At 39.2% G+C, this 14,671-nt stretch overlaps 1 protein-coding gene across 1 annotated transcript in view; it reads left to right on the top strand.

The window, feature by feature from the left end:
• The window catches only part of myt1lb (myelin transcription factor 1-like, b), a 114,624-nt gene that overhangs the window by 56,290 nt on the left and 43,663 nt on the right, over positions 1–14,671 (top strand). Inside the window, 2 exon segments of the mRNA XM_057058135.1 lie at positions 2,927–3,363; positions 9,710–10,873. Coding sequence (XP_056914115.1) covers positions 2,927–3,363; positions 9,710–10,873 — 1,601 coding nt within the window.

The following is a 14,671-nucleotide window of genomic DNA, read 5'->3' as shown; positions in this document are numbered from 1 at the left end:
GATAGTAATACCAGCATTGTTGAAATGATCGAGCACTCTGCTTCAGTATATTTGTACAATATTTAAAAAATCAAACCATTTCAAAATCAATCCAAAATCCAGCGAATCATTCTACTTTTGAGATTGTGGGGTACAACTTTCCTTTGTAAATGTACATGCACTGCTGCCTTTGCCATCCCTGTATGAAGATGGTGCCACTTTATGAATTTCCCTCTATACTCCATGTAGTTGTCTATGTATATATATCTATGGTATATACCCCAAAGTGAAAAAGCTGCTATCTATTGTTCTGCCCATATAGCAAGACATGATTGACCTCTTTAAAATTACACAGTCTCAATATTGTTTTCCATGAGTACAAAAGATTTATATCCACACATATAAACAAAATATACATTTTTCCATCCATCTCTCTGTATGCTTTGTTTCACATTTTCACCCCACCCCCTCCTCTTTCTTTCTAGCCCACCCTCTCATTTTTCCTCCCTGACTGGTTGTGAGGAGAGCAAATCCCTCATGGATTTCTGGAGGGTATCACCATGGAGACGGGCTCTGCCACACGTGTCTGTAAATCCACCAGCTGTGTAGGGGGCACAGTTAGAGGTGGTGCATTTCCTCCACCTCTATTCAACTGAGCGAACAGTGAATGAGATGCAAGAAGAATCTGAGGGGGATTTCAAAGGACTGACATTAGAAATTACTTTAATTTCCCAGAATTTATTGATGAAATCAAAATACTACATTTTGTATGTTAAAAAGTAATATTTGGTTTTGGTGTAAGTAGTGCTGTTTAAAGGAATTGTCATTCAAAATATGGAATATTGACTTACAACAGTAGTAGCAGGAGGAATTTTAAATGAAATTCAAACTTGTTAAAATTGGAATTACTTTAGTTTGATAGTTGACCTTTATAATGACTTTAAAATATATTTAAGTTTTGTGTTCATACTTTCTCATAATATACTAAAAATGAAAATTAAATTATGAAATTGTGTTTATAATTAAATTAAGCTGGACATAAAAATAATTGCTATTGACAATGGCTACTTATTATCAAAAATTATTAGCCCAAGTTGGGGCTAGAAATACTAAAATACTCTTAAAATACACAAATTGGCCAGGTCATTGATATATTGAGCACTTGCAGTACATGTGGAATTAGGGGTGTCTGAAAACGTGTTCTCTTCTGTTAATGGACTCCTCTGCTATTCGCAGTTTGTCCACATCAAACAGTATGTAGTGTCCATCAGTGAACCTGACACCAGAACACCTTAAGTTGATTTTTGTGTGTGTGTCTGTGAATATATTAGCATGTATTGATTAAAATACACTTAAATCTTGTTTCTTTTCATTTGTTGACTGCATTGTCTCTTTTGGGGTCACAGGGAGGTTACAAGAGCCGACCTATTTGCATATGGCCCAAGGCAGGGTACACCCCAGAATGAGTTGCCAGCTCATCCCAGGTTCTATATGAGCATTTGGGTTCAAATTATTGAGTATTTCATTTTGCAACATAGCAATCCTCTCACATTTTTCTTGCTGGTGGATAAATACAACAATTAAATATCATATTAACAATAAATATGGGAAATATTCACTCTGTTTGCAAGCTGCAATAAACCCACTAGTGTGGCCTGCCAAAGCTGGTGCACAATCATTTATGAGGAAGCTTGAAGAAGGGAAATTTGTTGTTTTCATGTCCATGAAGTGTTCAAAATAGCTTTGTTTCTTGTGTGCCCTTTAAAAAGAGAAACATGACATCCTTCTTTAACTGCACTTCAATATCTTCCACAATTCCCTCACACTCGTGTAACATTATTAACTTTCAACAACATTCTTTATTTTGTTTTTAAACTCTCCAAAAAGTTCATTGGCAGCCTCAATGAAGTCTTCCCTAAACAACTTTGCCCTCCTTGAAAGACTTGGCAGGAATGTGAGCAACTCAATAAAATGCCATGGTAACAGCCTAACCCTTTGTGTTTTGTCTGGTGAAACCAGACAGCTGTGCTGTCACTTTCTGAGAGTGTGATGCAGTTTTAGCGGGAAAATCCGTCTCTTAGCAGAGTGCCCTTCTTTGGTATGGCCATACTGACTTTGCAGACGAGACAGATGGGCCTTGATTTTACGTAGAAAAAAGTAATCTCCTCTTTTTGCATCCACCATCCTCGCATGTTTTTGCTGCTAACTAGAGAGTGTCTTGGTGACATTGACTGGTTGGGGACCATTGTCTTATGCTATATGGTATATTAAGTGTCTATAATTCATTATATGTGGTCACCGGTGTGTCCTTTTCTGTTTTCTACTCATTTTCGGTTCAAAGAAACGCATCACATGCCCATGACACTGATTCATTCTGCTAGTGGGGAGAGCCTCCCTTAAATTTAGTTTTAGTTGTTCTATATCTGTGTCTCTCAATTTGTTTTTTGCTGGTGGTTGTTTTTGTCACTGTAACAAGGTCTACAACTGTTAACTCCTTAATGTGATCACCAGGTTCAAACCTGGAGAGAATATCTTAATGTTGTTGGGTGAACACTATGTTTGACAAGTATTTCACTCACTTGAAATGTACAATCTTCAAAAATAAGAAAAATGTAAAATCATGAATAAGAAAAATGAGTTATGACCAATGAATGTAAAATGCTAACAAACAAATGTTTGTTTCACAAAATTTACAATGAATACACAACTGCTAAAGTACCAAAAAGAAATGTATTTTATTCTAATTTAGTGTTAAGCAATGGGGATTCCTGCAAAGCAAAAGAAATCAGCTCTTTCAGTCCAAAAATTTAGCTTGTTTTTTTTCCTGTATCTGTATTTTCTATATGATCAAATTCCTCTGCATTCTATGCAAGTAGTGGTGCTTAACATATCACACTAGCATTTGTGGCTATTAGCTAAAGGTTGCTTTGTCACCTCTCTTCTGCAGTGTGAATGGCTACCCACTGGCCAAGAAGAGAAAGAGGGTAGACAGACAAACCCCTGATAACTATCCAAAGAGGAGCAGCTACCTAGATGACATGCATAACTCAACCATGGAGGAGTGGTATGACACAGATGGAACAGAGGACATGGATGACCGGGAGGAAGAAGAGGTTGAGAGAGTGATAGAGGAGGAAGAAGGAGAAGTGGAAGAAGAAGGGGTGGAATTGGAGGGCTACATGGACTACAATGGGCAATTGGTACATGAAGAGGATGAGGTGGAGAGAGGGCATGAAGATAGTGAGGAAGATTATGAAGAAGAGCAAATAGAGGTGGAGCAGGAAGAAAGTGAGGAGGAAAGGGTGGATGAAGAGGAAGAAACAGTAGAGGAGGTGAAGTATGATGAAGGAGAAGAAGAGGAAAAACAACAAAGTCATGGGCAAGGTGAGATCACTTTGTCAACGTATCATAGTAAATCAGAAATAAATTAACATTTTGACATGTATTCCAATTTCATGTATCTGTAATTTTCAATGATAGATACATGTATGTAATCATGCTCTTTGCAATTTTCATTCAAAAATGATGGATTTTGGTGCAGCCCTGTATTTGCAAGAGAGACAAGTTTCTTTAAAACTTGTTTAACAAATGCCTCATATTATTTATGCAATGCTGTTGTCAAGCCAGAGGAAAATACTTTCAAGAAGGAAAACTCAAATACCTAATAACTATCGTAAATGTATTCTGATATGTGTTGTATATCTTAATCATGTACATCAATTTTAATCTGCCTTATAAACACTATTTTTGAAGTGTAATGGGCATTCAACATCCTTACTGTAATTTAAACAATGAAAAATCTGCAGTTACTTAGAATAATGACATAAGCAAAACTTACCTTCTTTTAGAACTTTTAAGAAGGGATTACATTATTTTAACAACTAAAATTTCATGCTAATAGTCTCATCTTCATATATTTTAAAATCCATTAACATCATAACTATTGTAAAAATGAAATGGCTACACTTTAAATAAGATATTCACCAGAATACCTTTTTTAGTGTTTTCCAGGTTTAATGCTCCATTCTTTGATTTTATGAGTGGCATCAAAGCCATAACCTCACCCCTTCATACCTGACTGAACTCCTCCACTTAAACACACCCAGTCGGACTCTTAGATCAGGGGTGGGGAACCCTTTTCATATTGAGGGCCATTTCAATTTTTATAAAGTCCTCCGAGGGCCATACTATTATGAACACATACCTAGGGATGCAAAAAAAAGACAAAAAAAAAAGTCTATAACCACTGTGTTACTAAGTCTCATGATTGCTGCATTTGAGTTTGAATTATTTGTTTAGCACACATGCATATAAAATCACCAAATAAATAGAATAAAATGACAAGTAAAATATGTTTTCATGATCATACAAAATAAAAAGAGGTGCAGAGTTGAGGCAAGAGACCCGTAAGGGCCTGTTCGAGGCCTCTACTCACAAAAACTGCAATACAACAAGATAATCAAGAATATAAATGAAAAGAAAGAAAGATAAAGACAATAATAATAACCAGAAAGCACTCGGAGAGCGCAGACCTCCGCCAAGCGCAACAATTCCTGGCATATTGTGATTTCCACCATAAATATTAGTCCCACATATACTTTGACTACATATTTAGATTCCTTGACCATAAAAACATACCGTTAGCCACTGGAATCATAACAATATACTGTATGTCCTAGTTCAATAGTTATTCACGAAAAAAATTCACGCTTTGAAACAATTTTACTTTGTCCGGCGCGAGCGCCTCAGCGGCGGCTACGAGGCACGTTCACGAACTCTCCTTCGGCGTGAGGTTTCAGCTTCGTGGCTATTAATTCACTCACCACAAAACTTGCACGCGTAATATTCTCTGTCGGTACATGGTCGTGTGAAAGCTGCTTGTTGAGCCTCCAAACTCCGGCGAAGAGCGTTCATTTTATCCAAACTCATCTGTCCTTTCAACTCGCCGAGTTTAGCGTGTTTCGCTAAGCATTTTTCGTCCGTGTCAATCAGTCCAGCCCACTACGTACATCACATGCTGTGTTCACTGACCCTGACCTTGACTCGGACATAACATAACCGTCTGTTTTATCTCAGAAAACGGGAAAATATTTCATCTTGTTACGAAAGAAATTTCAGGATACGAAAGGCAAAAATACGCTACCGCTGCTACTCGCAGCTCGCGGAGTTTAGCGAACGGTCCCACTGTATAAGTGCACATATAAAAATCTTATTGCGTTGCGGGCCGGTAGAAATGGTCTCGTAGGCCGTATACGGCCCGGAGGCCGGAGGTCCCCCACCCCTGTCTTAGATCATCATTCTTCTTCAGCTTCATTCATTCTCCAGCATGCATGACCATCATGGAGGCCAAAGCCTTCAGTCACTCAATCCTTTGCCTCTGTAACTCCCTTCCACTGAACATTCATCAACACATTGATTATTTTTGAATCAGCCCTCAAAACCCACCTGTTCAAACGAGCATACTAACTATGGCACCTTTCAGTTAGGTTTTTTTTTTTGCCAATGTTTTAACTTGTTTCCTACTGTTTGTTTTATCTGTTCTGCATGGTATCCTTGGATGTTATAACTAGATGTGTTGTTGAAGCCATATGCCATTAAGTTGTAAATATGTTATGTTGCACATCTGCTGAGCGCTTGCAGTATCACAAGGTGTTGTTGTTAATAATAACAACAACAACAATAATATTCCAGGCCTGGTATAATACTATTACTACTACTACTACTAATAATAATCCTAATTATTTTAAAAAAATATATATATTATTACTCCACTCTCACTGGTAGATTAGGGATTGTGTTCTGATCTGGTCTTTGGTCTGAGGTTCATAAAAAGTGTCAAGTGATAGAAAAGAGATTTTCTTGTGTGTGTTGTATGTGTATGCATTTTAGAGATGGTTTTTATATTGTAACATATGAAGAAACAGTAAAATAAAGAGTCTGACAAATTTCAAGTTTATTTCGGTTTGTTGTGTTGATTGGCCATGTAGATGGTCAGTTCTTCTGAATTGTTATTTGTTGCTTCAAACTATATGTCTTGCAACATACAGATGGTTCCATTGGTTTTGGCATCCTCTTTGTTTCACTCTTTTGTCTTTATTTGAGAATGATTTTGGAAAGGCTTCTCAGGCACTAAAGAATCAATGACATCTTCTGTGTAGAGAGGGGTTATAGGCTAAATCTTCAAGTAGCACATTCCTATAAGAATTTTAATGATTTCTTTGCTGTCCAGGGATCCATCAACCATATAAATGAGGACCTTGATGAAAAGTTAAATGAGCTTAGTGATCACCAATTACTGAAGTTTTTCTCAGGATCCCTGTTGTGGGCCCTTTAGGTTTGTAACCAACCTATAATAACCTATAAATGCATATTTACGCTGGTTATGCACAAGGTTCCAGGTTATAAATATGACTAGGTCTGACATTTTCTCTGCATAGGGTTAGATAAATTATGTTTTTCAAGACTAATTAGTTAAAGGGTCTTTTACTAGGTCCAATGAAACCAGAAAAAAAAGGAATCCTGTCCATGGCTACACTTTAAAGCATGGATCCAATATTTTGTATCATATCATACACAAGTGTGATCACCAGCAATTGTGTGTGTGTGTGTGTTATCTTAGTTCCCCTAAGTGATGCTTGATGGCAGTCATATAGATAGCCGTGATAATGGAGATGCCTAAGCTAATAAAAAGCTAATAAAAGGGGAACCAACGGCAAAGACAGCAGTTGTAAAGGTTGAGGGGTGGGCGGTAAAATCATTCCAACCAACCAATTAGGGTTAGGATCTGTGATTTCTGCGATAACTTCCAATGGTAAACCAATTAGCTGAAAGAGTTTTCATTAGTGTGCGAATATCAGTTATATGAAGCTATATAGCCTATATATTTTCATTTGGTACACCACAGAGAATATTTTGTTGGTGACAAAGTGAAGCAGTAACTTGTGAACAATTCTTCCTGTGCCTGAGCTGGTCTTTCCCATTGGCTGGACAAAGATGTAGTAGCACACTTTGTACCCCATTTGGAGTTCATTTGGTTATAACAGGCCTTTCATCCTTTGAAACGTATATCCAGGTGGTTTTTGGGCCAAGGCAAAGGTGGCCCTGAAGTGTTTGTTCAGATCAGTCATATACTGGTGGGTTGTATATGCCATGAAATTAAGTAATCACCTGGTTGGTAAAGGAGGTGGAGAGGGAGAGTCATTTGTCTCTAATGAGTTAAAGGGGCAATCCCTTTTGTCTCCTGTAGGCTTGCTCTGATGGCAATCAAGACCAGTAGCAGTTAAACATCCCAATTATTTTGACTGGCTGCCACGTATTTCTTAAGGGTGATTAGCTTGTTTGGCTCATTCTACTTGACCAGAGGCTCAAGGGTAATGGCTGATGCAGAGTTTAGCCTTCACACTTAACACTTATCAGCTGTGAAATGTGTTTCTCTGTCTGGGTCGATGGGATTCATTAAGAGGACTCCAGCAATTTGAGGTTAGTTTAGAGCCAATGTTTTAAGTGAAAAGAAATAGGCAGAGGTTGACAGACCTGAGCCCAGATCTTTGCCAGTTTGAAGTTGATCAGAATTTTGACTCGTTTAAGAAGGGCAAAAGTCATTGGCCCAGTGGTTAGTTGCTCCACCAGCATTTCTGTTAATATGGTCCCTGAAGGAGCATATGGTTGAACACCTAGAATACTGTTATGGAGTTTTGAAATATTTGATTGCAGTGATATAAGCAGCTGTATCAAGAACTGCTTCATGTGCAATAAAATTTTCAAGCACTGTGGATTGATAGACTTTTTGAACAAAGCCTTTATCCTTAAAAACACACAAAAAAATTTCAACAACACTAGGGAGAAGATATTTATTGCCCTCTATTGACTTGTCATGATCATTGTAGTAAGTGGTTAAGATCTGGTTCTGTGGGAGAAACAGTTCTGGTTTATTGTGTCCCCAGCAACGTTCATTAACCTTCTCTTGAGATGGATTGGAGATGTTGTTTGAGAGTGATGTTTGGAAGCTGTTTCTTTTACCAAAAAGGCATAAGCATTCTGTTTTTCACTTCATGCACGTCATTGAAAAGACATTTAATATCTTCAAGGTCTCTATTGCTAAGATAGGATGGTTTGAATTATCGATCGTATTAGCTCCATTTGTTTGATGTGAGAAAATTTAAATCACCTTTAAAAATAAATTATCCATCAAGCAACGATTAACTAGTTAATTAATTTTGATTTTTTTCTTAAAATATAATTGCATTTTATAAGAGTTATTGAGGTATATAATTCAAATCAAATCATATTTATTTATATATTTGTTCCAATCAAAAATGTCTCTAGACCATTTAAAGAATCCCAGGGTGTGACCCCCAACAAGCAACAGGAAGGAAAAAACTCCCCTTTAATATGAAGAAACCTTGAGCAGGACTGGGCTCATGGAGGACCCTCCTGCTGATCACCAGCTGGGCAGAGAAGTAGGAGAGAGAATAGGCATAAATGATCCCCAGTTGATCTGGCTGAAAATGAAACAACTCAAATTCCTTTTATCTGGTTAATTTGTTTAGGCAGTGACAGATAGGGCTTTCAAAATATTGTAGTGTTGTTATGATGATTAAGATGTAAGAATGAGACAACAAACTCACAGGGGGAAGCAGTGTGGATACACACAGGCAACTGGCATAAGCGAAAAAAGGCTTTCAGTCTAGAGGTCCTGCTTTTCATGTTTTTGTACCACTGACCTGAGGGTAGAAAAGCGAACAGTTTGTGCCGGGGTGGCTGAGGTCTTTGAGGATGGAGGTAGGTCTTCTGTGAACTCTATGCTCATAGATTCTTTGCAGAGAGGGCAGTTTAGTCCTGGTGATTTTGAGCAGTGTTCACCACTCTGCAGATGTTTGCAGGTCATTGCACTAGCGCTGCCGTACCAGACGGTGATACAGTTGTCAGGATGCTCTCAACAATGAAGCTGTAAAAGTTGCTGAGGAGTTTTGATGACAGGTAAAGAAAAGGTAAAGCCACTGTTAGGCCTTCTTGACCAGTTGGTTTGTGTTAAATGTCCAAGTAAGATCCTCATTGATGTGTACTCCTAGGTACCTGAACTTGCTCACCATCTCCACTTCAAGCTCTGAGACATATAGTGGCCAGTCACAATCAAGAAGGCATTCACTTATGCTGAGATGTAGACAGAGTGTAAATAGATTGTGAGTGAGTTTCTTGGGAATGATGATGTTATAAGCAGAACTGTAGTTTACAAAGAGCCTTCTCATATAGTGGAGAGTAATGGTATCTGAGGTAGACCTGTTGTGCCAGTAGGCATACTGCAGAGGGTCTAGGGTGAGCGTGTGAGCCAATACCACTCTCTCAATACATTTTATTATGATTGGACTTAGCGCTATTGGCCTGTAGTTACAAAGACTGGTGTGGGGCGGTTCTTGGTAGGGAGTTTAATTAAATAATTAAACCCTCTATAATTTTCTTTATTGCGCCATCCTTGACGAGACCTCATACATTTTCTATGCAACATGATTCTCATCTGGCTGAGCATCTTTCTTTTTTTCCCACTGTACTTAATTTTGTACATAGACTCACAATTCAGGACACAATCTGCTGTTAAGACTCTCAAAGTAAATTATGAGGGGAAGCAAAGAGTTCCTTATCCAATTTAGGTGGACCCAGCCCAGAAATCTGATTTGCTAGTGAAACAGAATGTGGAAATGAGATTATATTTGTTCTATTTTTTCCTTTACAGAGGATGATGAGATGAGCTCTGCTGAAGGGGTCAAGGCCAATGGTGAAGCTCGGAGCAGCACTGGAAAATCAGGCCCACTGACCGAGAAGGATGACAACAACAATGACGAGTATGACAATTATGATGAACTTGTGGCTAAGTCACTACTAAACCTGGGAAAGATTGCGGAAGATGCTGCAAATCGAGCCATGACAGAATCTGAGATGAACAGCAACTTGTCCAATACGGAGGAAGACGAGGAAGATGATGAAGATGAAGAAGAAGATGACGAGGATGATGATCGTGAAGAAGATGATGAATATGATGATGATGATGACGATAATGATGAAAATGAAAATGGAAAGGGGGTCGAGATTCAAGGTAGTGATCTCCGTCTGAATGCTGACAGTGATGTGGTTCGAGAGACAGTGGACTCCCTTAAACTGCTGGCACAAGGTCACGGTGCAATGTTGGCTGAAAATGTAGATGGACAGGAGTTTGCAGATGACGCAGCAAAGACTGTGAATAAAAATGATTATGCTCACAATGGTGCAAATTCACATACTGTGGGTAATAAGCAAGTTATGTCCATTTGTAGTGGACAAATAGAAAAAAGTGATGAGGAAGTCTGTTTAAGTAGTCTGGAGTGCCTACGGAATCAATGCTTTGACCTAGCTCGGAAACTAAGTGAAACAAAGACAACTGATCAAAATGGCTCATTCCAACAAAATCATTTTTCATGCGGGGATTCCAATCAGCCAACCCAGCACAGCTCTGGGGATTATCAACACAGCCAAACAAATGGACGGAGTCTTAATAGGAGCTATTCTGACATGGACAATCTCATGAAGCTGGAGGAGCAGTTGAGCCCACGCTCCAAGGCCTTCACAAGCTGTGCACAGGATGGAAGGTGTCACAAGAACTTTGATGAGGACACAGCATCTGTGGCATCAGATCGGTCGGAAGAAATGTTTGACATGACAAAGGGTAACCTTTCCTTATTGGAAAAGGCAATTGCACTAGAGTCAGAACGTGCCAAGGCAATGCGCGATAAAATGGCAGCTGATCCTACCCGAAGAGACAGAGGTAGATATAGTCATGGAGATAATGGTTCACGGCAATCCTATGGTGTGGACCGGAAGTCCAGATTTCCAGATGGTATGAAGAAACCTTTCTACCTTAAAGGTAAGTGTTTTTATTCACATTTACCAGTTCAAATCATGCTTATTTTGAACACACATCTAACTCACTGTACTTCTGGAATATTATGTAATAGTTTGGACAGCCTTCGTGCTATACTATCACCCCAGAACAACCTCTTTTAACCAATGTAGAAATTCGCTTCTTAGTAGATGTAGGAATAGCAAAAGTGGCTTATGTTGTTAAAATAGGCCAGCATTGAAACATCAGAGAACTGACTTCTCAGACATAAGTAATAGCAATCTGCACCACACATCTCATCCCCTTCATTCAGCTTGCAGTAAAACTGCATATGTTTAAACTCAACTGTAACACCAAAATCATTTAGACTTGGGTATAATTTAGGGTACCTTTTTAAAAGAATTAATATTTTGATAAAAATTTTATATACCACCTTTCAAAACCAAGTTAAAAAATTCTTAATGACAAAAACAATGCAATAACATTGAGGGACAACAAAATACAATCAAAATTTGAAATTTAAAATAGATGAAACAATGCAAGAGAGTGATTTTTAAGATTTAAAAGTGGACACTGAGTCGACCTCTCTGAGAGGTCCAGGCAGGAAGTTCCACAGTTGAGGGATGCGAGCAGCAAATGCCCTGTCTCTTTTGGTGATCAGGCAAGTATTGGGACCCCTAAGGAGGTCCTTGCTGGAGGTTAACAGGCAGCAATCGGCATCATAGGGTGTTAACAGATCACGGATATAAGTGAAACCCTGGCCATTTAAATCTTTGAAACAAGTAGTATAATCATAAAATCAAGTCTTAAGTAAAGGACACCAATCTTTGCTGGCTTTCACTGGTATTTTACCATTGAAGGTCAGTAAGGGTTGATATGATTTGGTCTCTTCTCCAAGGCTACATTCAATCTACAGGCAATAATGCTCAATTCTGATTGTTTTTTGTTTGCAGAACACCACATTGAACAACTCATATGACCCACATGCTCAGTTAAACATTAATGATGTCACAAATAGAACAATACTTTTGGGATGTGGTAGAATAGCAAATTTACATCATGGATGTGCAGCTGAGAAATCTGTAGCAACTGCCTGATGTGACCATTTCCATATGGAACAATATCTCTGAGCAATGTTTCCTACACCTTGTTGAAACTATGCCATTAAGAATTAAGGCAGTTGAGAAGGCAAGATCAGGTCCAACAGTGAGTGTATTTTTTTCTACAATTGTAGTCTGCTGATGAGAATTACATATGCTATAAAATAGTCAGCACAAGTGCAACTAAAAAGCACTAATACATTTAAATGAATTCTATGAAATTTTTTGCACAATAGTAACTGGAGAAATTACCATTCAACACATGTATTATATCTGAACTACATTACAATCAATCCATTAATTAATTTGCAAATATTTTATAACTTTATAAATATATTTTTTCAATATTGTACCTCCTTGAACTACCACCTTACTGTGGTGAAGGGGTTAAGTTATTGGGGCCATTATGCCCCTAGTGGAGTCTCCCAGGGAAAACAGGTCCTAGGTGACGGGCCACACAAATTCTGGTTCTGGGCTAATCTTGTCCATAAATAAAAACATGTTCGAATATGAGTTTCCATCAGTGAACCTGGCACCAGGACGCCCTAGGCTGTAGCCCGATGATCGACTTTGTTGTCGTCTCATCTGATCTCCAGCTGCATGTCACTTGGGTAAAGAGTGGGCTGAGCTGTCAACCGATAATCCCCTGATGGTGACGTGGAGCTGGTAGTGGTGGAGAAAATTAGATAGGCCTGGCATACCCAAATGTATTGTGTGGGGCTGTTGGGAACAGCTAGCCCTCTGTCAGGGACAACTTCAGCTCCCACCTCTGGGAGAGCTCCCAGTTTCAAAGGGAGGCTAAGAACATTGAGTTGGAGTGGAGTGTTCTTTGCCTCCTTTGTTGATGACTGTTTGTAGCTGTGGATGCAAGGTCTATGAAGCCAGATGTTTCGGCAAACCCCAAACACGATGGCGGACACAGGAAGAAAGAGATGCTGTCAAGCTGAAGAAGGTGTTCTATCAGTTCATGCTTGATGAGGCCATGGAAAATAACTATGGGTTGGCCTCAAAAGAATTGTGAGGTGGAAGCCTCACAAAAGTACTTATTGAGCTTCATGGTGGCAAGATGTCAGGGCCTAATAAGATCCATTGTGAGTAACTTGAGTTTCTAGATGCTGTGTCGCTATCTTGGTTGACACTCCTCTGAGACATCGTTTGGCAGTCAGGGACAGTGCCTTTGGAGTGGCAAACTGGGGTGGTGCTACCTGATTTTAAAATGGGGGACAGGAGGGTGTGTTCCACCTAGAAGGGGATTGTATTTCTCAATCAATCAATCTTTATTTATATAGTGTCTCTTGCAATCAAAATTGTTTCTAGGCACTTTACAGAATCCCAGGGCCTGACCCCCATCAAGCAATAGTGGCAAGGAAAAACTCCCCTTTAACAGGAAGAAACCTGGAGCAGGACGAGGCTCATAGGGGGGACCATCCTACTGGTGGCCTGCTGGGCAGAGAGGGGGGAGGACAGATTGAACAGAGAACAGGCATAAATCATGCAAATACATTGATTACAACAAGCTGTCAAGAGTTGAGTGGGTCAGTGGGGTCAGAGGTTGGCAGGTCAGCACACAGCTATGAAGGTGACAATACCTGTAGATAGATGCAAAGAGAGAGGGGGGAGGAGGGAGAGAATCAGGAAAAAATGTTAATGACACTATCACTAACCTAGTAGGTGAGTATGAGAGGAGAGGAGCTTTTTTGAAGAGGAAGATTTCAAGTTTAATCCCAAAAATAGAGAGGGGGTCAGCCTCCTGTACCGACTGGGCGCTGGTTTCTAAGGAAGGGGGAATAAATCTTGGTCAAAAGTTAATCCAAGATTCCTCACAGAGATGCTAGAGGCTAAAGAGATAATATCTGGAGTGATAATGGGATCTAATCTAGCCCTAGAGGTTCAGGACCAAACACCATGACCTAAGTTTTTGCCTGAATTAAGGAGAAGGAAATTTGAGGACATCCAAGATTTTATCTCTTTGAGAAAAGCCTGAAGCTTCACTAACTGCTCTGTCTCCTCTGGTTTCATGGATGAGTATAACTGAGTGTCATCACCATAGCAATTATACTTTATTCCATGCTGTCAAATAACATTTCCAACTGCACAACCTTGTGGAACTCCATGGCTAACCCTAATGTATGAAAAGGGCGGATATGAGCAAACATCGCAGATATGAGCAAACTGGTATCTGTCTGTTAAATATGGTCTAAACCAGTCTAGTGATATTCCTTTAATCCCAATTCCTGTCTCTGGAAAAGGATGCTGTGATCAACTGTATCAAAAGCAGCACTGAGGTCCAGCAGTACCACCATAGAAACCAGTCCATGATCTGAAGCTGGAAGAAAATCATTAGTAACTTTAATAAGTGCTGTTTCTGTGCTGTGGTGAGCTCTAAAGCCTGACTGAAACATCTCAAACAGGCTGTTTCTCTGCAGGTGCTCCAGTAACTGAGTCACCATCACCTTCTCAAGAATTGTGGAGATAAGAGGAAGGTTGGCTATAGGCTTATAATTTGCTAACACATCTGGATCCAGTGATGGTTTTTTAAGCAACAGTTTAATTACTGTCACTTTGTAGGACCGGAATACATACATTGCTAAGGAACAACTGATTCGGTCAAGAACAGAACTGCCTATCATTGGTAAAACATCACTCATCAAGTGTGTCAGGATGGAGATCTTAAAAACATATGGTGGACTTAGATCTTTGAATTAAAGAAAACATCTCAGAA

The sequence above is a fragment of the Takifugu flavidus genome, chromosome 16, assembly GCF_003711565.1.
Source record: "Takifugu flavidus isolate HTHZ2018 chromosome 16, ASM371156v2, whole genome shotgun sequence".
Taxonomy (NCBI): Eukaryota; Metazoa; Chordata; class Actinopteri; order Tetraodontiformes; family Tetraodontidae; genus Takifugu; species Takifugu flavidus.
The sequence above is the reverse complement of the archived record's forward strand: the minus strand, read 5'-3'. Positions and strand labels throughout refer to the sequence as shown.